The 20,840-nt window shown below is 42.9% G+C and overlaps 1 protein-coding gene across 6 annotated transcripts in view; it reads left to right on the plus strand.

The window, feature by feature from the left end:
- LOC146521073 (uncharacterized) overlaps positions 1-20,085 on the plus strand; it is a 68,522-nt gene extending 48,437 nt beyond the window's left edge. For 2 of the 6 annotated variants that reach the window (XM_085154300.1, XM_085154301.1), the window contains 2 exons: positions 2,452-2,778; positions 5,882-7,515. In XM_085154300.1, the coding sequence (XP_085010426.1) occupies positions 2,452-2,778; positions 5,882-5,973 (419 nt within the window). In that variant the 3' untranslated portion in view covers positions 5,974-7,515. Of the gene's footprint in view, positions 1-2,451; positions 2,779-5,881; positions 7,516-10,817; positions 11,317-12,648; positions 13,000-13,146; positions 13,246-14,535; positions 14,863-15,744; positions 16,072-18,984; positions 19,318-19,411 lie in introns of those variants that run through there. The other 4 variants (XM_085154303.1, XM_085154304.1, XM_085154306.1 and 1 more) reach the window with 4 other exon arrangements.
- Positions 20,086-20,840: the final 755 nt, after the last annotated feature.

The raw sequence follows: 20,840 nt of genomic DNA on the forward strand, positions 1-20,840 counted from the left end.
GTGGGACATCAGTATGGGTCAAACAGTTTTTCACATCACTATAATTTCTATTAGCAGTGTTTCTTTCCTGTGGATTTTTTTTCCTCTGATGTTCGGGTAAAGATTTGTGTTTGTTTGATCGACAGGTGTAGCTGAGACAGAAAGATCATAGATCAAATTTGAGCTTTCAGTTTTTTCCTAAACTCCTTAAAAAGTGATTATAAATCAGCGTGTGATCATTTGTAGAAGGTGGTTTATTTTAAGAGTTTCACTCTGTATTTAAAGTTCATCACAGCACCAAAGCAGCACTGGTGAAAGATAAAAATTATCTTATTATGGTTTCTGAAAGTGGAGTCATCTCTGTGCTGGTCCTTATTGTAGCAACTGATGCTGCTGACCACAACATTAGACTAGAAAAATTTGCATTTCCTGCGAAAATGCAGTGTGGATGCTGTAACGCTGAAGATGTCTGCTGAAAATAGCTGAAAAAGTTAAAAGTTGCAGAAATTGTGTGGCGGTGAAGAAACTGAAAATTCTGCTGAAAACAAGTGAAGAAGCAGAAATTTTTGCTGAAAAGTGTTGAAAAGCCAAAAATTCTACTGAAAGGGGTAAAGACGTTGAAATTTGTGCTTAAAAGTGGTGAAAAAAAAATGTTGCCCTGAGCAGGATTAGAACCTGGCCCTCCTGGTCTCAAGGCAGCTACTCATCTCACTGAGCCAAAGTCATTCTCACAAAGAAAAGGTGGAGAGACTGACAATTCTGCTGAAATGAGCAGAAGCGGCTGAGAATTGTGCTGATAAGAGGTGAAAAGGCTGAAAACTTTGCAGAAAAGAGGTGAATCAGCAGAATTTGGCCTGAAAAGAGTTTTTTCTGAAAACAGCTGAGATTTGTTCTAACAAGAGGTGAAAATTCTTCTGAAAAGAGGTTTTTGCTGAAAACGGAAGCAACTAGAATAATTACAGATGCTAGAATACAACATGTGTATTAAAGGAAATTGTCACGGCGCGGCTGTACAGGGCAGATTGGACTCAAACAGATTAAACACAGACACCGGATGAACGTGGCAAGAATTTATTACAACAAGTGAAAAAAACGTGAATACACACTAATATGGAGTTTAGTGGCTATATACAGGTGGAGTGAAATAGTGACTAAGTGAAAACTGTGATTATAAACACTTGGGCTGGGGGAATATATACAAAGGTTAGGGCAGATACACACACACACACACACACACACACACACACACACACACACACTGTGAGCTGGGACTGCTATGACTGACACACAATGGTTAGCAAAAGTGACCAGCAACCAGACTGTGTAAGCGGTGACAGTTTGCAGGCGTGGTCGGTGGATTTAGCTGAAGACAGAGCAAAAGATTAGCACAAATACTAACAATCGGCAAGAGACATGAACGGATTAGCACTAACGCTGATTAGCAGACGTTCAGGCGACGAGTGGTTGTGAGCGCTGGTCTTAAATACTGCTGACATAATCAGCCTCAGGTGCAGCTCCCAGGTGGAATGAAGGTCTCCACCCAGAGGAGGAGTCCTAGAGCACAGCAAACAAGCATGCCACTCACCCGGACCATGACAGGATATAGTTTAAATTATAGACTTCTGACAGATTCCAATATGTGTGTGAGCAGTCTTCTTCACACATTAGAGTGTGTGGTGGAATCAAGACTGTTTATGTCATGCATCCCACCCCTAAGAAATATTATAAAACACTGCATGAAGGTCATGAAGGCCTGGATGACCTCTTCCTGTTTCCAAATTCAGAGAAACTGAAGTTATTACATTTGGACCTCACACTCTCAGAAACATGGTTTTGGATACAATAATTACTTTTGATAGCATTACTGTGTGTAACCTTTCAGTCAGTGTTGGGAAATGGAGGCAGGTGTGTTCATGAATGATCAGGCTCCATTCTATCTTAGAAACCTTACAGTACCGTATTACCACTCTCAGGTTTATGGCAACCGGACCGGGGTAGATGCAGACTAGTCAACGGTCCAGCGATGAGTAACACAGAGCCGCTCTCTTAAATAGAGCTCAGCATCCTGAAAATCAGTGATTGAGAACAGGTGTTTGGTCCAGAGGCGCGAGCCCCTGATGAGCGCCGCCCAGGCAGAGGAGCGAGAGAGAGACAACACATTGCCCAGTGCAGGGACCATAACAGCAGGCTAACATGTGATTCCCAGAGTTTCTAAAAGTGGAATTAGAGGCAGAACGTTTAGTTGTAAAGTCTCTCTCCCATTAAATCAGCTGTCAGTTTGCAGTCAGGACACAAGGGTTGTTTTTTAAAGACTGGATTTGAACTGAATGAAAAAGATTTCTGCCTCTTTTATTTTTTATTCTGAGATCTGCTTCTGTTCTTCAGATTTCTCTACAACTGTGAAACTGTGAAAACCATCTGTTGCTTTGTGTAGAGCTCATGTTGTGTGTGTTGTAATTGTTGTCCACTCAGACTGTCAGGTGATCGTGGAGGAGGGGGTGGAGTCTGTAAAGCTACCTTTCCAAACCACAGCTGAGCTTCCTGAAAAGGCCACAGTGAAGTGGGAACGATATAAACCAGAATACATGATGGTTCACATGTGTCAGAGTGGATCTGACCAGCCTGACAAACAGCACCAGGTTTACAGAGACCGAACAAGAGTGAATGAAGACCTGCTGAGAACTGGAGACCTCAGTCTGACCCTGAAACAGCCCACAGAGAGAGACAGTGGAGAGTACAGCTGTGTGGTCATCAGTGGGGACATCTGGAGGAAGAAAACAGTGCTGCTCACAGTCACAGGTTTGTTTGTGTCTTTGCTCTGATATGTAAGTTAATGCACCGTTAAATGGTTGTTACGAGTTCAGAATAATTAAAGAGAGAAATGCAACCACAGAAAAATTAGCATTAACAGAGTAATAACGACAGATGTTCATGAGTGAGTATTTGAGTAGTGAGGGAGGGGCTTTAGTGCTGGTATGTTTCAGTATGATGATCTGAGGTTAGAAGCTCCGGCTCGTTTTCTGTCTTGCCCATCAGAAGATGTTCTGTTTTTGGTGTGACTGGGCTTCCTATGAGGGCTCATGACTCTCGTTCACCACCATTTGGTGTAGAGCTCCTCTAGATTGAGGTGGTTTTGTAATCCTCTCACCTGAGCTGACAAGCCTCAGCTGGTGCTGCTTGTTTTTTAGGCTACGGGTGGTAAACTTTAGAGTTTAAATGTACTCAGTTTAGGCAGAAGCCCAACAGAGAAAGTTAAACCACAGTAAGGTAAATAAATCCTGACTGTGATGAACTTTGCTGATATTATATCTTCCTGGGCCCTGTACTACAAAGCAAGGTCAGCATCCATCAGTGTAATAGAGATTTAGCAACAGCTAAAGAAATTAAAAACCTGTCTACGGTTTCAAAAACCTTAAATTAAGAAACACATAGTTGTGACGAGGCGATGCACAGTTTAGCTTCGCTCAGTGGTTTCAGTGAAGTACGGCTGAACCTGCACATATAAAACATATTCCTCCAGCACAGGATCTGTGATGCTTTTAAAACATGCTGGAAATAAAAGAATCACTGAAAACATGACGGTTCCAAGTGATTTTAAAACAAAACTCTGAAAATAACCAACAGTTTGAGTTGTTATTGTCTCAGCTGCAGACTCGCAGCTGTTCGAAGGTTTGAGAGTAAAGAGGAAATATGAAACCTGAATTCAAACATCGGCCCAGTCTGTGTACAAACAGTGTACAGGGCTCGCAAAATTTCAAAATCCCTGGTAGCCCTTCGGGCAGGGACTCTTCAGTTTTTGGTAGCCCAAAATAAACTTAAGTAGCCCAATAAAAAAAGAGAACAATTTTTTGATTGATGTTTTGTTTCCTGTTTTGTTTCCGTTACAGTATTATACATTAAAGTATAATATTGTAAAGGAAACAAAATATTAATCAAAAAATTGTTGAAAAACAAATTACAACATTGTATAAAAATTACAATCATCAACTCAAATACTTGGTTCTAATTGAACAGAAATTTCTATGAACTTGTAAGAACTGTGTAGGACATGAATCAGTCTGTGTCAGATCCTGAATCTGACATTTCCACTGAAGTCACGGGTGAGAGGCAAGTGGAACCAAGATCGAGGCCATTTGCTTTTTGAAGTTTGCAAAGACTGCTAAATTTTGCCAGTGGTAGTTCACTCTTTGCAACATAGTACGCTGTTCTAAACTGATTTTCAGGTTTATTTTTAGTATGTTATTTGCAATTGGTGTTTGTTCTGGGAAAGATATTGCAGACTGAGCAATAATGCATTTCTTGCATTTCTCATGGGTTCTAATGGGGGTCTTTCTTAAAATGACTGGTCCCAGTAACAAAGGCGCTTGTCGACTCAGAAATCAAGGGAAAGCCAACAACACAACCGGCAGAACATTATGTTATTTACACGGGTGCACATAAGTGGTCCGCAGGTGCGCATTCGCTGTCAAAATAAAAGACGCGCACCAGATAAGAAGTTGCAACGCGCGTTTGCGTCCATATAAAAGGCTGTTTTTGTCCGCTAGAGTTTCACGGCACATTCTGCACCACATCTCTGTGCGTTCATCATTTGTTTGAAGCCAGCTCACCTCCTGCAACCACTTTTCCGAGAATACGCGCTTCTTTTGTGGTTCGGACTCCTTCTGACATTTCTTTGGAGGTGGAGTAACACCAAAGTAATTGCTTAAAGGAGCTTCTTCGACATCTTTAAGAGTTCTAAACAAATGTCTATCCTCCTCCAGAAAATCTTATGTACGCAAACACGCGTTGCAACTTCTTATCTTGTGCGCGTTTTTTATTTTGACAGCGAATGCGCACCTGTGGACGACTTATGTGCAGCCCTGGTTATTTAGCTCGTCATATTGCAGCCACAGAAATTCTTTTGTCCATGAAACCATAAAGCTGCACTTTCTTTTTGCCTTATAGTCTGATTTGTCATAACTTTTCCGTTTTGTCACTTCTTCACCCTGACCTGTCTTATTTGGCTCAGCAGAACTAAAATATATATCCTGCTGCTTTTACACACGCACTAACATAACGCTCAGCAATTCTCTGCGCGATCAACCTCTCACATCTTTAAGCTTGCTGCGGGAGATTTCACTTGTCATGTTTGCATAGTAAGCTAACGATTGACAAGACGATGTCAGAGGAATTGGTGCGCAAATTATCGTCACTCACCAATCAGTGCTGTCGCTCTCTATACACAGTTCGCGCGATTGCAAAGTGAAAGCAAAAAACAAGCGCAAATTCAAACGCGATTTCAATATGTCACATATTGACAGTGGCTCACCGATGCCAATGACATAATTACCCAGCTACATTTCTGAAAGAATGCAAAAGCATTGACATATATTTTTCCTTCCTACGATAGCCCGACGGGCAGGGCAGAGATAGATTTTGGTAGCCCGACTGGAAAAATCGCTAGCCCCGGGACGTCGGGCTAGCGATTTTGCGAGCCCTGGTGTAGCTGTCCTGTTTTAGGATTTTACTTTAATGCTTACTGAACATTTTAATTGTTTCAGAAATCTAAGGTTCTACCTATTATTAATACTCACCAGGGAAACACAAAGACATCATAACTCTATGAATCATGCACCAAAACTATGAACTATAACCAAACAAAGACTGTTGAATAAGGAGAATGACACAGTGATGGAGTAGATTAAGTGTGCACAGACCAGCAGGATGATGGTCAATAGTGCTTCTGTGCTCTGCTGCTCAGTCTGTGGCTCAACCCAGCTCACTGTCATCTGAACTCTGGAGTTAGCACATCTCCTGTGTTATTGAAAACTCTCTGCAGGACCTCACTGACCAGTTTACACTGATTATGTCTGAGGAAGGAAGCGAGTTTTGTGTGTCTGACTGTGTTGTGTCTCCTCTGCAGGGAGAGTTCAGGTCCAGGATCAAACAGGGGACATCAGGAACAGAAGCAGCTCCATTGATCCGACTCCTCTGATGGCTGATCAATCAGTTTGATCTGTGTGTTCTTTGATTATTGATCAGTGATGTCAGAGTGGAGTCAGTGTGATGTTGTTGTTGTGTGTTTGAGACTTTTAGTGTCCATGAAGGTCTCTGCTGCCGTAGATCCTCTGAACTGTGACAGAGGTCTCACTCTGGAGGAAACTCTCAGCACTTTCCAGCAGCTCCTCCATCATGGAGGACTTTCCCTCACTGTAACAGGTGGAGGAGAGAGGAGAGGAAGCACAGGTGGATCCTCTGAGGAAGAGGAGCGTTCCTACAAACCACATGATCACATGACCAGAGGACAAGCATGTGCAGAAACACATTAAAGTCAGCCTGTAAACACGTTTGTGGAAATTCTAGTCGTGTTTTTCTGTTACATTCAAATAAAAGCAGAGAAAGCAGAACAAATGCTGAAGCTGTCTGTTTGAAATAAAGGAGTTACAGTACGTTTTGCCACGTTTGAAACGTCAAAGCGGTTAACAGAAGGTTACCATCATGGCTACTTTTCTCTGCATCTATGAAGCACCTTGAGGCGACTTTTGTTGTGATCTGGCGCTATATATTTGGCTATATATTTTATATAAATAAAATAAAATTGAATTGAACAGGACATTTTGATATTTTGAGGGTATTTTTGAGATACACTGCATGAAAAATGTAAATAAATATTATAATGCAAATTTGCAAAAAAAACCCCCAAAAAACAGCATGCACATCAAAATAAACTATTACAAGCAGTGCAATATGACTTCTGAGCATATACAGAAAAACTTATAGTCAAACATGACTTTTAAAAGCACCAGTATAGGCTTAAAAGCCCCACCCCCCCACCCCACCCCCCAAAAAAACCCCCAAAAAACCCAAAAAACTACATTTCCTGTGAAAATGACATCACTTCCATACTCGGGCATGTGATGGTGGACATGCGATAGCTCATGCTGATGGCTATTCCAACGTAGGAAGTGTTACGGACAACTGATAGGACAGGTGTGTTGGGACGACCGTGGCTCAGGCGGTTGGGAAACGCATCTGTAACCGGAAGGTCGCCTGTTCGATCCCCGGGCTCTCTGTCCTGGTCGTTGTGTCCTTGGGCAAGACACCTGTTGGCCAGGTGTTGGCCGATGGCGCGATATGGCAGCCTCAACTGTGGCTACAACTGTAGCTGACAGTGAATGAATAGTGGCATTGTAAAGTGCTTTGGGTGCCTTGAAAAGAGCTATATAAATGCAATCCATTATTATTATTTCTAGAATATTACCGTATTTTTCGGACTATAACGCGCACTGTCGATGAACGGGTCTTTTTTCCTACATAAGACAGACTTCAATACTTGAAATGTGCAATTCACTTGTATTTTTATTTTTATTTTTATTCCTATTTATTCTATTTATCCCCTTCGTATATTTTATTTATATATATCTCTGTATTTATATATGTGTATATATAATATTCTGCTCACGCTCTGTAACTTCTGTCGGTGCTGTGCTTTTGGAAACCGAATTTCCCAGAGGAACCCACCCGAGGGATTAATAAAGTCTTATCTTTAGCAAGGAATGTAAGGTGCACTGGTTCACAGATGCAAGATGGCGCCTGTGTTTGGCTGTGCCGCTGCCTCTGTCCATCTGTTTGTTTACTTTTCATGTTGTGCTAGTGTCTTTTCTACACTTTTGTCCAGCATCATCTCCCTCCGGATTTATGATCACCATGTGTTATTGCGATAGCGTTAAATCTGCTATGGATAATTTTCAGAGTCAACGAAACAAGGGTGTTTTCCCACCGGCACTTGGGCGCGGCGCTTGGGCGCCCGGTTTACCTCCATTCTTGCCAGTCAGCTCTTTTTTGGTTCCCAGGCCTCATCTGAGGTAATGGGGGAAGAGAGCGGGCTTTTTTGTGCTGCTTCGTCGGCTTAGCAGAGAACTGGATCTTCAGGGGCTTTACTCTTGGGCTGCTGCCAATAAGATACGCCTGAGACTTGTTGGAGCTGGATTATTCCCCACAACTCCCTGTGTTAACCACCCAGGCTGTCACCTGAAAGCATGGAAAGCCACAGCTCATCGCAGTAGGAACCCTGATTTACCGTGTGGCTCACCACATTGTGCGGACTCTGTTTCTGGGCGTTAAGGCGTCCGTTAAGGATCTCAAAACTGGATTATAGATGGCAGACAGTTTGCGTCGTAAACCACCGCCTCTGTTCAAGGATGGTTTCTCACAATGGACATAAATGGCTTCTTTCACTCCTCTTTCAAACCATCTGTCCTCTCTGTCCAAAATGGGAACATTGGCATCCTTGAAAGAGTGACCTTTGACCTTTAGATGCAGATGGACAGCTGAGTCTTGTCCTGTGGAGGTGGCTCTTCTGTGTTGTGCCATGTGTTTGTGAAGTGGCGGTTTGGTCTCTCCAATGTAGAGGTCTGGGCATTCCTCGCTGCTGTACAGCAAACACCACATTGTTAAGTCTGTGTTTTGGCGTTTTGTCTTTCGGGTGAACCAGTTTGTGTCTGAGCGTGTTGCTGGGTCTGAAGTACACTGGGATGTCATGCTTGGAGAAAACCCTCCTGAGTTTTCCTGATACACTGGCTACATAGGGGATGACAATGTTGTTGCGTCTGTCCTTCTTATCCTCCCTCGCTGGTGTCTGATCTTCTTTTCTGTGCCTCTTTGCTGACTTTATGAACGCCCAATTAGAATAACCGCATGTTTTAAGTGCTTCCTTTACATGTGTGTGTTCGGAAGGGAAAAAGAAGGAACTCAAGACAACAACATTGTCACCCCACTTTGCAGTTATTTATTTGTAAAAAATGTTTGGAATCATGTATGATTTTCGTTCCACTTCTCACGCGTTCACCACTTTGTGTTGGTCTTTCACCTGGAATTCCAATAAAATTGATTCATGTTTGTGGCTGTAATGTGACAAAATGTGGGAAAGTTCAAGGGGGCCAAATACTTTTGCAAGCCACTGTATATGCAGGGGCGGATCTAGAGATATTTTCTTAGGGTGGCATGAGGGTGGCAAAGAAATCAAATGAGGTGGCAAAATCAAAGCCTTTTTTTCAAACACACATGCAGGTGGTTACATGTGGTTAAAATAATTCAAATGCAGTAAGTATACATGTTTTTCATATACATATAGTTTATAATTTAATTATTGTCTGTAGCCCACATAATTAAACACTTTAGTTACATAAAACATGTGAGTTTTGATTTTATGTCCTGTATAGCCTGTATGATAAATTATGTAGCCCAATAAGTATAAAAACCCACAAATTATGTGTGACAGGAAAAAACAATGTTGATCCACCAAAAGACAGAGGAGAGCAGCACAGGGATAAACCTGCAGGCCTGACAGCAGCAGGTGTATCACTCCACTGGTTTTCTACTCATTGACAGTGTTTACAAATGTGCCTTTGTGACATTCATCAGTGCCCTCACTGACACACAAAACGACTACACAACAACTACACGAGACAACACACTAACTATACACTCCACACCAAACGTCACAAATCTCCCACATCTAATCTCTCTCTCTCTCTCCCAACAACCAAATCCCACTTAATTAATTGGTTGACATGGTACATTTTTCCATTGGGCCTTTTTTTCTATTATTGTTCGATCTACTGTACAATATGAAGCACATTGAGGCGACTTTTGTTGTGATTTGGCGCTATATGAATACAACTGAATTGAATTGAAAAGCTTATAGTTAGGGCTGGACCCTGAATCCTCCCTTAGTTATGCTGCAATAGATGTAGGCTGCCGGGGATTCCCATGATGCATTGAGTTTTTCCTTTCCAGTCACCTTTCTCACTCACTATGTATTAACAGACCTCTCTGTATTGAATCATATCTGTTATTAATCTCTGTCTCTCTTCCACAGCATGTCTTTATCCTGTCTTCCTTCTCTCACCCCAACCAATCACAGCAGATGGCCCCGCCCCTCCCTGAGCCTGGTTCTGCCGGAGGTTTCTTCCTGTTAAAAGGGAGTTTTTCCTTCCCACTGTCGCCAAAGTGCTTGCTCATAGGGGGTCATATGATTGTTGGGCTTTTCTCTGTATCTATGAAGCGCCTTGAGGCGACATTTGTTGTGATTTGGCGCTATATAAATAAAATTGAATTGAATTGAATTGAATTGAATTGAATTGGTCAAAAATGACTCCAAGGTTCCTCACAGTGTTACTGGAGGCCAAGGTAATGCCATCCAGAGAAAGAATCTGGTTAGATACCATATTTCTATGATGTTTAGGGACGAGAACAATAACCTCAGTTTCATTTGTAGAAGATCACTTTGACATGCTGGTGGGAGGAGTCAGGAGAGGACTTGCTCTACCTGCTGAGCCACCCGAGGAACCCTCAGGGTGTAGTCATTCTTTTTAAACTGAACCTTTGTCCTGCTTGTTTTTTGACACACAAACAGCACTGTTGGAATGTGCCACACACAGAGTGTGCGCTCACATTATGTGGCATATTTGTGTGTATTGAGCCGTCAGCTCTGACACAGACAGTATAAAGAGCACATATAAAGTCCACAGTGTGGACACCAAGCAGGGAGTGAACAGGCTCAGGCAGCAGCAGTGCTGATATATGTCTGGCCTCCATTCGTCTCATTAAAGCTGCTGAGCCTCCAAACAACAACATTCACACATGTGAGCCTCACAAATATCACCGACAACCAAAAGTCCCATTTTTATATTGATGTCAGCATTATTCCATCATGAAGCAACGATAGAAACACATCTTCATTTCATCTCTGTTGGAGCTTCTTGTTCAGTGAAAGGACAAAAAGCTGTCAGTAAATCAGATTCACTCTGCTGCACTGAAACACTGTGGACACAGTCTGGAGACACACAGACCTTAAACTTTATTTGCCTGATTTGAAAAGAAACCACATCATAAATGTGATCATGTGGGACTTTAGAAACAGAGGATCGCTGTGATCAGAGAACCCGGCCTCGTTGATAACCTGTACTGAGCTTTTCACATCTGCATCATTGTAGCGACAGCGGAAGGGAAGTTTGAGTGTCAGGACTGAAGGTGGAGCTTTGTGCATGTCAGGGTGAGGCCGCAGCAGCCGCCTCCAACCGGAGCACTCGGGCGTGAAACTACGAGGAAAGCCGACGTCTTCCTCTTTTCTCAGAAGTGATCTGTGGCTGCTGGACTTCATTCCACAGATGTGCTTTAACAAAGTGTGAAGCTGAACTCTGAGCTGTGACAGTGTGAGCAGTGTGAGAGTGTCAGTAGATGATCAGCAGAGGAAAGTGAAGCTGCTGTGAGCTGATGTCGTGAAGGGCTTTTAAAGAGTCTCTGAGTTTGACAGGAACATGAAGATGTTTGTGGTGTTTGTGATCCTCCTGCACGGTAAGTACACCTTCCGCTCTCTGCTCTCATCATCAGCTTTTCTTTCATCTCTCTCTCTTTAATGTGTTGAAGTGCAGCAGGAGGAGATTTCCATCAAACACTGGATTCTGGTTCAGATCAAATTAACAATCCAAAGCAGCAACTTTCAAATCTCTGGATTCTTCTTGGTGGCTTTCAGATCAGCTACATATTTAAGTAAATTACAGATACCTTAAAACTGTACTTAAGTACTTTTTGTCATGGTCCTGAGTCATTTTTACACAGACTTCTCTGTTTTCTTGTGTTTCTACATCATGTTGAGTTCATTTGTTGTTCTAGGAGTTATTCTATGGGTCCTAAGTTGTTCAGTGTAGTTTATTGGATTTCCCCTCGTGTCTCCCTCTGAGTATTAGAGTTCTGGTGCCTTGTTTCCCCTCCTTATGTTTTATTCCATGTTTCCCAGCCTGTCTGTCTGAATCCTGCACAGACATGCCGTCCCAGCATGTCTGTGCAGGATTTGCATACTAATGATTAAGAAACTGACCTCCCAGCCCATTGTTCCTTCAGTGAGCTGGTTTCAGTCATTATGCAAAGGTACTGTTTATAAGATTGAAACCTGCAGCTGAGACTGAAGAAGTCACTTGGATGATGACGAAACACTTCTCTCACAAAACGCTACGTCCAGATGACCAGAATCAACTTTTTGGGATAATCTGAAAATACTGTGTTATTTCCACTGTTGCGTGGATGATATACAGCTGTATGTTGCACTAATTGCAGCAACACAAATGTATTCTGAATCTGTTGCTCTGATGTAAAACACTTCCATCAGCTTAGTGATTTCAGATCTGGATTCCTCTTAGTCACTCCCAAACCTTTAATTTGTAAAAAGACTTGAACATCTGTCCTCCAACATCAGGACTTCCACTCTCTGTCTATTTGTGCTGTTTCATCAGTCACACATTCTCATCTGACACAGACTTGAAGAAAACCTCCATCCCCTCATCATGTTTGGACTGTTATCTCTACTCAGCACTCAGACAAACATGTTCCCACTTTAGCTCATCCACAACTCAGGTTACAGATGTTTTTACAAACTGAAAGACAGCAATCCTTATCATTCTCATGCAAATTGAACTGCACCAGCTGCCTGTTAGATACAGAACTAACTTTTAAAGCCTCACATCTGCTCGTTCCTCCACTTCCTCTAAACTTCCAGCCTCTTCCTTTTTTTATCTGAGTTGTTAAAATGTTGGATGTTTCTGTCGTTGTGTCTCCTGGTTTCTGTAAATGTGTCTAAACTTGATCTTCACCTCAAAGTGACTCATGGAGTCTCTGTCTGTGTGTCCTCAGTTTCCCAGCATGCCTCAGCTGTGGAGCTGTATGAAGGGGCATTATTTGTAGTGCTGCCCTGTGAGTTTGACACTTTCAACCTAAGAAATGCCTCAGTGGTGTGGAGTCGCTCCGACCTCAGTCCTCCAACCGTCCACCAGCGTCAGCTTCAAGGGGACGAACTGAAAGATCAAAACCAGCGTTACAGCGGCCGAACATCCATGAAGACTGATGCTCTGGATACTGGAGACCTCAGCCTGAACCTGACCAACCTCCAACTGTCTGACAGCACCACCTACACCTGCTCCATCAGAGATTTTGGACGTGAACTGAGTTGGAGTGATGTACAGCTGCAGGTCAAAGGTGCTGCAGGTCAGCAACAAACACCTGCTGTAGACACATCGGTCATCACTCAGATAAAACTTATCAGAGCAATCATATTGGCTCTTTGATTGAAATGTAGGCCTATTAGGTCAGTCAAAGGTCAAAGGTCATGCTGTTCTTTTTGTTTCTCCACAGAACAGTTTCCATCCTGGGCCACAGCTCTCCTGGTTCTCCTGGTTCTTCTTGTGGTTTCTGGAGGTCTTCTATATTATTTCCGGCACTATTTCATGTCAGGTGAGTGTCTCCTACTACACTACCCATAATGCCGATGGTCAGCAGGTGTCCTCTGGTGGCTCCTTGACTGTGGCTCACACAAACTTGTTCCAGAAGCTGAAAGAGTTACAAACAGCTGATACAGAGAGCTGAAGAGAAACTTCCAGGTTTGTTCCAGAAGTCAGAAAACCTCCTTCAGACTCAGTCATTGATCAGTGAAACAGCTCCACAACATGACTTTACTAAACAGTGTGTGTGCTTCACTGCATTGATCTGACACAGAGGCTGCATGTGGACAAGCTGTTCTTTCATTATCTGCAATTTAACCAGTTTTACTTTTTACCAAAAGTTTCACTGTGATTGGTCATGAGTTAGCAGAGGTTACAAAAAAACCCAACTAATACTCGAGAACACAAACATGTGAATAATATTGTAACTTTACAATACAATCACGATCGTGGCTCACGAGGTTGCAGCTCATCTTGTAATCAGGTGGTTGCTGATTCGAGCCCTCCGACAGTCTTAGCCATTGTGTCCTTGGGCACTTCACTTCACCTACTGTTGGTGGTCAGAGGGCTCGGTGGCGCCAGTGTCCAGCAGCCTCGCCTGTGTCTGTGAGCCCCAGGTGGCTGTGGCTACAATATAGCTGCCATCACCAGTGTGTGAATGGTTGGATGATTGGTTGTGTATAGCGCTTTTGTGTCCTTTTACCATTTACAATGCAATGTACACCAGATCACTGTAATCCAATAAAGGTTAAAAAAAACAACGTTAAAGAAATCTCCATGATAAGATTTGATTATACATTTATTTTATTATACTGTCATTAATATTTATTATTTTCACACAGTGGTCACTGACATCTAATATGTGTGTGTTGGTTATAGTTATATAAAGGTTCAGGATCAATGTGATGAATTTAGAAGCAGCAAGCTTTGTGTGTGAAGAAAGCTCCTCAAACTGGAATCTATCAGATATGATTCAAATCACTGTAGTAAATTTTCTTTAATATGTTCTAGTGTTTGTAGTATCATCATCATCATTGTTTATTTATATAGCACTTTAAAAACACACAAGGCTGACCAAAGTGCTGAACAATAGAAACATAATAGATATAATAAGAATAATAAATACGATAAAATAATAAACTTAGCGAAAAACAATAAAATACAGTAGTATATAGTAGTAAAATGTTGTGGTCTACACTGAGGTCTAACAGGACAAGCACAGAAATAAGTCCTCTGTAACAGGTCATAAGGAGAACATTAGTAACTTCACTACAGCTCATGTTGTGCTTTGTTGTCCTCTCAGTTTACCAGGTGGGGGTGGATTCAGGGGTGGAGTCTGTCCAGCTGATCTGCAAAACCACAGTTTGTCTGCCTAAAGATGCTAAAGTGGAGTGGAAGGATGCAAACAACAGGAAGGTCCACGTGTATGAGAACGGCTCTGACCAGCCTGAAGAACAGGACGATAAATACAAGAACCGAACAAAGATGAAGAGAAACTTACTGGAACCTGGAGACCTCAGTCTGACCCTGAAACACCCCACAGATGGAGACAACTCCACCTACACCTGCACCGTCTACAGCAGGGAGGGAAACATCCTGCTGAAGAAGGACGTGGAGCTGAAAGTCAGAGGTCAGTGCTGTAGATACAGGTCAAAATGTGGATTGAGATTAAAAGAGATGCTTTTTATGTAACGCTTTACCTACTGTCAGCTTGAAGGCCTGTGGTACAAATTATTAGAGATAGGTTGATCATATGATTTGAAGCATGAATTAATGTCAGGACGTCTTTGAGCAGTTTTGTATGAATGGGGTAGTGAATCCAGCTGTGATTGTTGATTTTCTATTGAATGGACTTTTTCAAATCCAGCTGTAGGCCTGTGTTTGTGAGCTCATTAACAGCTGTTTATTTAGAGATACGTGGTCCTCACAGGACAGCCACTACAAACATATGATTTTATAGAATATGATGCATTACTGCAGATTCAACACAATAGAAAGGATTTGAAATGAGCTCAGCCTTAAACATGTGCAGCAGTAATATTGATCCATAGAACACTGATGGGAACATTGTTCTGCACAATAAGTACTTTGACTTTTCATACTTTATGTACAATTTGCCAGTACTGCAGTTTTGTGTGTAGTGAGGTGTTTTCATGGTGTTTTCTTGGTGCTTTTACTAAAGGAACGCTTCTATCAAATTCTTCCAAATGTTGTCAAACTGAGCTGTGTGATGAAGTGAGTGTGACAGCAACACTTAGACTGTGTTTCTCTGCTTCATCAAGTCAAATCTGGTCCTCAGAGACTGAATAAAGTCCTGTCCCACTAACAGCAGCTCCAACAGTCTGTTCACTGCTTTCTTCCTGTCAGTCTTCATCTTTCTGCTGCGTCTCCTCTTCACACTGACCACTTTCTATCTAACAGTGAGCTCCCAGTGAAGCAGCAGCATTCAGCCTGTTAGAGTCAACACAAATGTCTCCATCCAAGCTCATGTTGTGCTTTGTTGTCCTCTCAGTCCCCCAGGTGGAGGTGGATTCAGAGGTGGAGTCTGTCCAGCTGCCCTTCAACACCACACTTCACCTGCCTGAAGACGCTAAAGTGGAGTGGATGGACAACAATGATAATAAGGTCCATGTGTTTGAGAACGGCTCTGACCAGCCTGAAGAACAGAGCGAGTTTTATAGAGACAAAACGAAGATGAATGAAAACCTGCTGAAAACTGGAGACCTCAGTCTGACTCTGAAACACCCCTCAGACTATGACAACAGGACCTACACCTGCACCGTCTACAACAGAGAGGGAAATATCCTGCTGAAGAGAACGGTGGAGCTGAAAGTCCGAGGTCAGTGCTGTAGATACAGGTCAAAATGTGGATTGAAGTTTTTTCTGTTTCTATTTTGATATTTGGTGGATATTCATGTGTGTTAAACTGGATGAAAGCAGCTGTGAGTCACTGCAGCAGCTCTACACCTGTGCCAACAACCAACCAACACCTGGGTGGAGTCCCAGCTGAAGCTGAGAGATACTCAGAGATCAGAGAGAGAAGCTGCTGTATGTAAGCGTTCTACAGGACGGCTTACACAAACCTGATGTTACTGATGTCTCCTAGATAGATCTCATGGACCAAAGGCTCTCTGTGTCATCTTGGCTCCAGCTGAACTAAACTGAGAGTGAATTTGGGCTTTTAGGGAGGGGTGAAAGCAGAGCGCTGTAAAGGAAAGGGCTGTGATTGGTTCCTAACACGTCAATGAGAAGAAAGGAAAGCTTCACAGCAACATGAATGAAACAAAGTGTTTTGATGACGACTGAAAGCCAAAACTGTAACTGAAATCAAAATTCAGGGGCACAGCCAGAAGACAGAGAACCGTGGAAATAGTGGTCAGCGGGTACTTGATGGAGTGTTTCCTGCTTGCTGGACTCCATATGATATGTTAGCAGAGAGTGTCTGGCTCTTGATTGGTTGAAGTGGAGAACATCTGCTGCAGAAAGATGCCTCCTGGTCCATGGTGGACATAGATGGTTTCTTTCACCCCTCTCTGTCCAGAATGTGAACCTTTGCATCCTCAAAAGTGTGATCTTTGTCCTTGAGATTCAGATGTACAGCTCAGTCTTGTCCTGTCGAGGTGGCTCTTTATGTTTTCCAATGTAGACGTCTGAACATTTCTGGCTGTTAGCACGAATGCTCAATGCAAATCTGGGACTGTCCACCAATTGCTCTTAGAACTGTAGAAGCTTCTCGGATGAGAAGTGAAATGTCTTCAAGAAACTTAAAGAAGTCCAGAAGCTTTTCTTTCAAAGTTTCTTAGACTTTTTGGAATATGCTTTGTGCCCACGTGGATAAGGATGGTGTTGGCCTCTGCACAGGATCGTATTCTGCCCAGAAACTTTTCTAAAATGTTGCAGAGTATGGGCAAAGACAGAGTGCATGTGTTCTGGAATAGCAGTGTTATGTCTAGTTTCTTAGCAGCCAACAAGATGGTGTATTGGTCAGAATACAGGAAGGAGGACAAGAGGATTCCACTTTGCTTAACTGTTGAAGTCAGCTGGTGTTTTGTCACCTTAATAGACAGTGTTGCCGGCAGTCTGATATAACAAATAAGCTGCCATTAGGGCAACTATATTACAGCAACAGTGGTTAACATAAACTCAAAGATGTCTTATTGTCGCTACCTGTCGCGCTGACCTAGTAGGTGTGGCTGTTACTCTTCTCTTCCTCCTCCTGCCCACTACCTGCTCTGTGCTGCTGCTTGTGCATGGCCGCTGGACCAAACCTGTTCATCCGCAGTAAGTGGCATACTGCAGAGAGGAACATTGCTGTTGGAGACATAGTTTGGCTCTGCGACCAAAATGCCCTTAGAGGGCAGTTCAGACTCGCAAAAGTCATCAGCGTGAATCCTGATTCCAGAGGGATTGTTCGAGATGTGCATGTGAGGGTCTCTCCAAGTTCCAGCATTGCAGTCAAGAGTCCAAAATCTGCTACCAGAAGTCCTGAGCTGGGCACCATTTTACATCGGGACATCCGGCGTCTTGTGGTCCTTTTACCGGTGGAAGATCAAGCAAGGGACCAGCCCACCTGAGTGCGATCTTTCCAGTTAGTGCTGAGCAAAGATCGAGTGGGAGGTGTCGCGCTGACCTAGTAGGTGTGGCTGTTACTCTTCTCTTCCTCCTCCTGCCCACTACCTGCTCTGTGCTGCTGCTTGTGCATGGCCGCTGATTTAGACCTTGTGCAATCTACAGCTAAGCGCGGCCTGGTGTGCGCCGCTCCGCCAGGTGAGCTGAATTAGAGCAATCAAGGGCTGGCGTGCCTAGTAGACCTTAAAATGCATGCAGCAGTCATTTGACCCGAGTGCAACATACTGATAGGACAGCAAACAAGCAATCCACTTTCCACTGTGAGGAAGACTTTGAGCTAGACGGGCTATCGGTTTTTCACCTACCTACCTACCTACCTATCAGCTATCAAACTAGCTGGTCAAAATAAATTTGAGTGAAATTCAAAGTCTGGTCTTTTTCAAGTGTGGGCACCTCACAGACAGAGAACACTTGACACTACCTGATCCGTACCGGAAACCCGATCGGTACCCCGCATGCGCAAATCTTACGTCACTTCCTCTCTTTGCCAACATTGCGACATTCAATATATTTGAAAGATAGCACCCAGTTAGCTCCTAGCATTTCTCCACAGCTCTGCCTCCTTTTCGACTACCGGGACATTTAAACAATGGATAATCCGTTTACAAACAAATTCATGCTTTTCTCCTCAACAGAGAGTGTTCCCCGATTGAACAACAGCGCCGTAAAATAAGAAGATTGGCGCCTAATTACAGAGTTAATAATACAGACTTTGTAATATCTCACGTGTAGATTCATCAGCCAGATGAAGTGTTTACTGACAACTGACAGTGATAGCGGACATCATCATCACTGAATCTGAAAGTGTAAAGCGCTTTGGGGTCCTTAGGGACTAGAAAAGCGCTATACAAATACAGGCCATTTACCATCTTATGAGCTGCTATAAGGGCTGCTCCATTCTCAGGATTCTAAATTGGATTATTGAAGCAGTTCCTCTCGGCCTTATTTGCAGCTCCACTCTTGTTTTTGCTCTAATAATTATTTCTCTCCATGAGCTGTTTCTCTGCCTGAAGGAGGCGCCACTCCATCGCTTCATTTAGTGCAGAAGAAGAGTCACATGATGCTGCTCTGTAAACACCAATCACACTTTGTACAGCTCATGTTGTGTTTGTTGTCCTCTCAGTGTGTCAGGTGGAGGTGGAGGAGGGGGCGGAGTCTGTCCAGCTGCCCTTCAGAACCACACAAAACCTGCCTGAAGATGCTATAGTAGAGTGGGTACGCTATGACCCTGAACCAGTAATAGATGTCCACGTGTATAAGAACGGCTCTGACCAGCATGAAGAACAGCACCAGGTTTACAGAGACCGAACGAAGATGAATGAAGACCTGCTGAAAACTGGAGACCTCAGTCTAACCCTGAAACAGCCCACAGAGAGAGACAGTGGGAAATACATCTGTGGAGTTCAGAGCAAGAACATCTGGATAAGATTCAAAACAGTGCAGTTCAAAGTTAAAGGTTTGTGCTTGTGTGTGTGTGTGTGTGTGTGTGTGTGTGTGTGTGTGTGTGTGTGTGTGTGTGTGTGTCTGACTGTGTTGTGTCTCCTCTGCAGGGAGAGTTCAGGTCCAGGATCAAACAGGGGACATCAGGAACAGAAGCAGCTCCATTGATCCGACTCCTCTGATGGCTGATCGATCAGTTTGATCTGTGTGTTCTTTGATTATTGATCAGTGATGTCAGAGTGGAGTCAGTGTGATGTTGTTGTTGTTGTTGTTGTGTGTTTGAGACTTTTAGTGTCCATGAAGATCTCTGCTGCCGTAGATCCTCTGAACTGTGACAGAGGTCTCACTCTGGAGGAAACTCTCAGCACTTTCCAGCAGCTCCTCCATCATGGAGGACGTTCCCTCACTGTAACAGGTGGAGGAGAGAGGAGAGGAAGCACAGGTGGATCCTCTGAGGAGCATTCCTACAAACCACATGATCACATGACCAGAGGGGCGTGGCCTTCAGTGGTAGTAATAAAGGAACAGTCCACATGTTCCACTTTGAAGCCTCATCACCAACAAAGCAGACCTGTGATCACTTTGACTCAGTATGATGGATTGTTTGGATTTGTCTTTGTTTCTCTGGCTTTTCTTGTGTGTCTTTGTATGTTGGATAGAGTCATGTGACCTGCCCAGGGACTACACATGGAAATGAGCAGTTTAGCTCAAATCTGGCAGGTTTCCATCTTCTGTTTTTATCCTGATGTCCCTGAACATGAACACTGTCCCTGTCAAATAAATCCAGATACAAAGATCATTAGCATGTCAGCTGCTAACTGCATTGTGTATTTTTATACTGATGTACATCTCCTACACTGAAGTACTCTGTTATAAACTTGGTTCTCAATGACTGAATATCATTATCATAAACTAAAATTCATATGAATCTCTGCTACACTTAATGCAACATAAATCTGACCATGAGGCCACAGACACTGTGCACAGCAGTCACACACTGTTCTGTACTGTGAATGCACCACATTAATGCAGACTAAACGGTTTATCCTGCACAAAAGTATTTTCATGCAACATTCGAACAACAATCACAAAGTAAGTATAAGTATATAAGTACTTATACTTATATATATATATAAGTATATAAGTAAGTATAAGTTGGTCAGAGGCTGGAGAGAATGAGAGTGCGAGCTGAGCCCAATCAGCACTCTTTTTTTTTTTTTTTTTTTTTTTTTTCTCTTTTTTTGCCTGTCCCGTTTGGCTCTTTTGCCATCAGAATTATTGTCTAAAGGCGAAGAAAGATGCCCAACGGATTTTCTTTACCAAATTGACCATCCCAGCTTTGCCGTAATGGTCCATTTGATTCACCTTTTATTCTTTATTTTATTTTCACTTGCTGAATACGGGACAGACTTGACTGGGGGAAAGAAAAGGGAGAAAGAAAGAGGGAAAGAAAAACAGTTGAGAAGAGGGATGGGGGAGAAGGGCAAAAAACAAAAACCAACAGAATAAGCAGAAAAAAAAAATACATATATCGATCAC

Source organism: Neolamprologus multifasciatus, chromosome 3 (genome assembly GCF_963576455.1).
Source record: "Neolamprologus multifasciatus chromosome 3, fNeoMul1.2, whole genome shotgun sequence".
In the NCBI taxonomy this organism is placed as follows: domain Eukaryota; kingdom Metazoa; phylum Chordata; class Actinopteri; order Cichliformes; family Cichlidae; genus Neolamprologus; species Neolamprologus multifasciatus.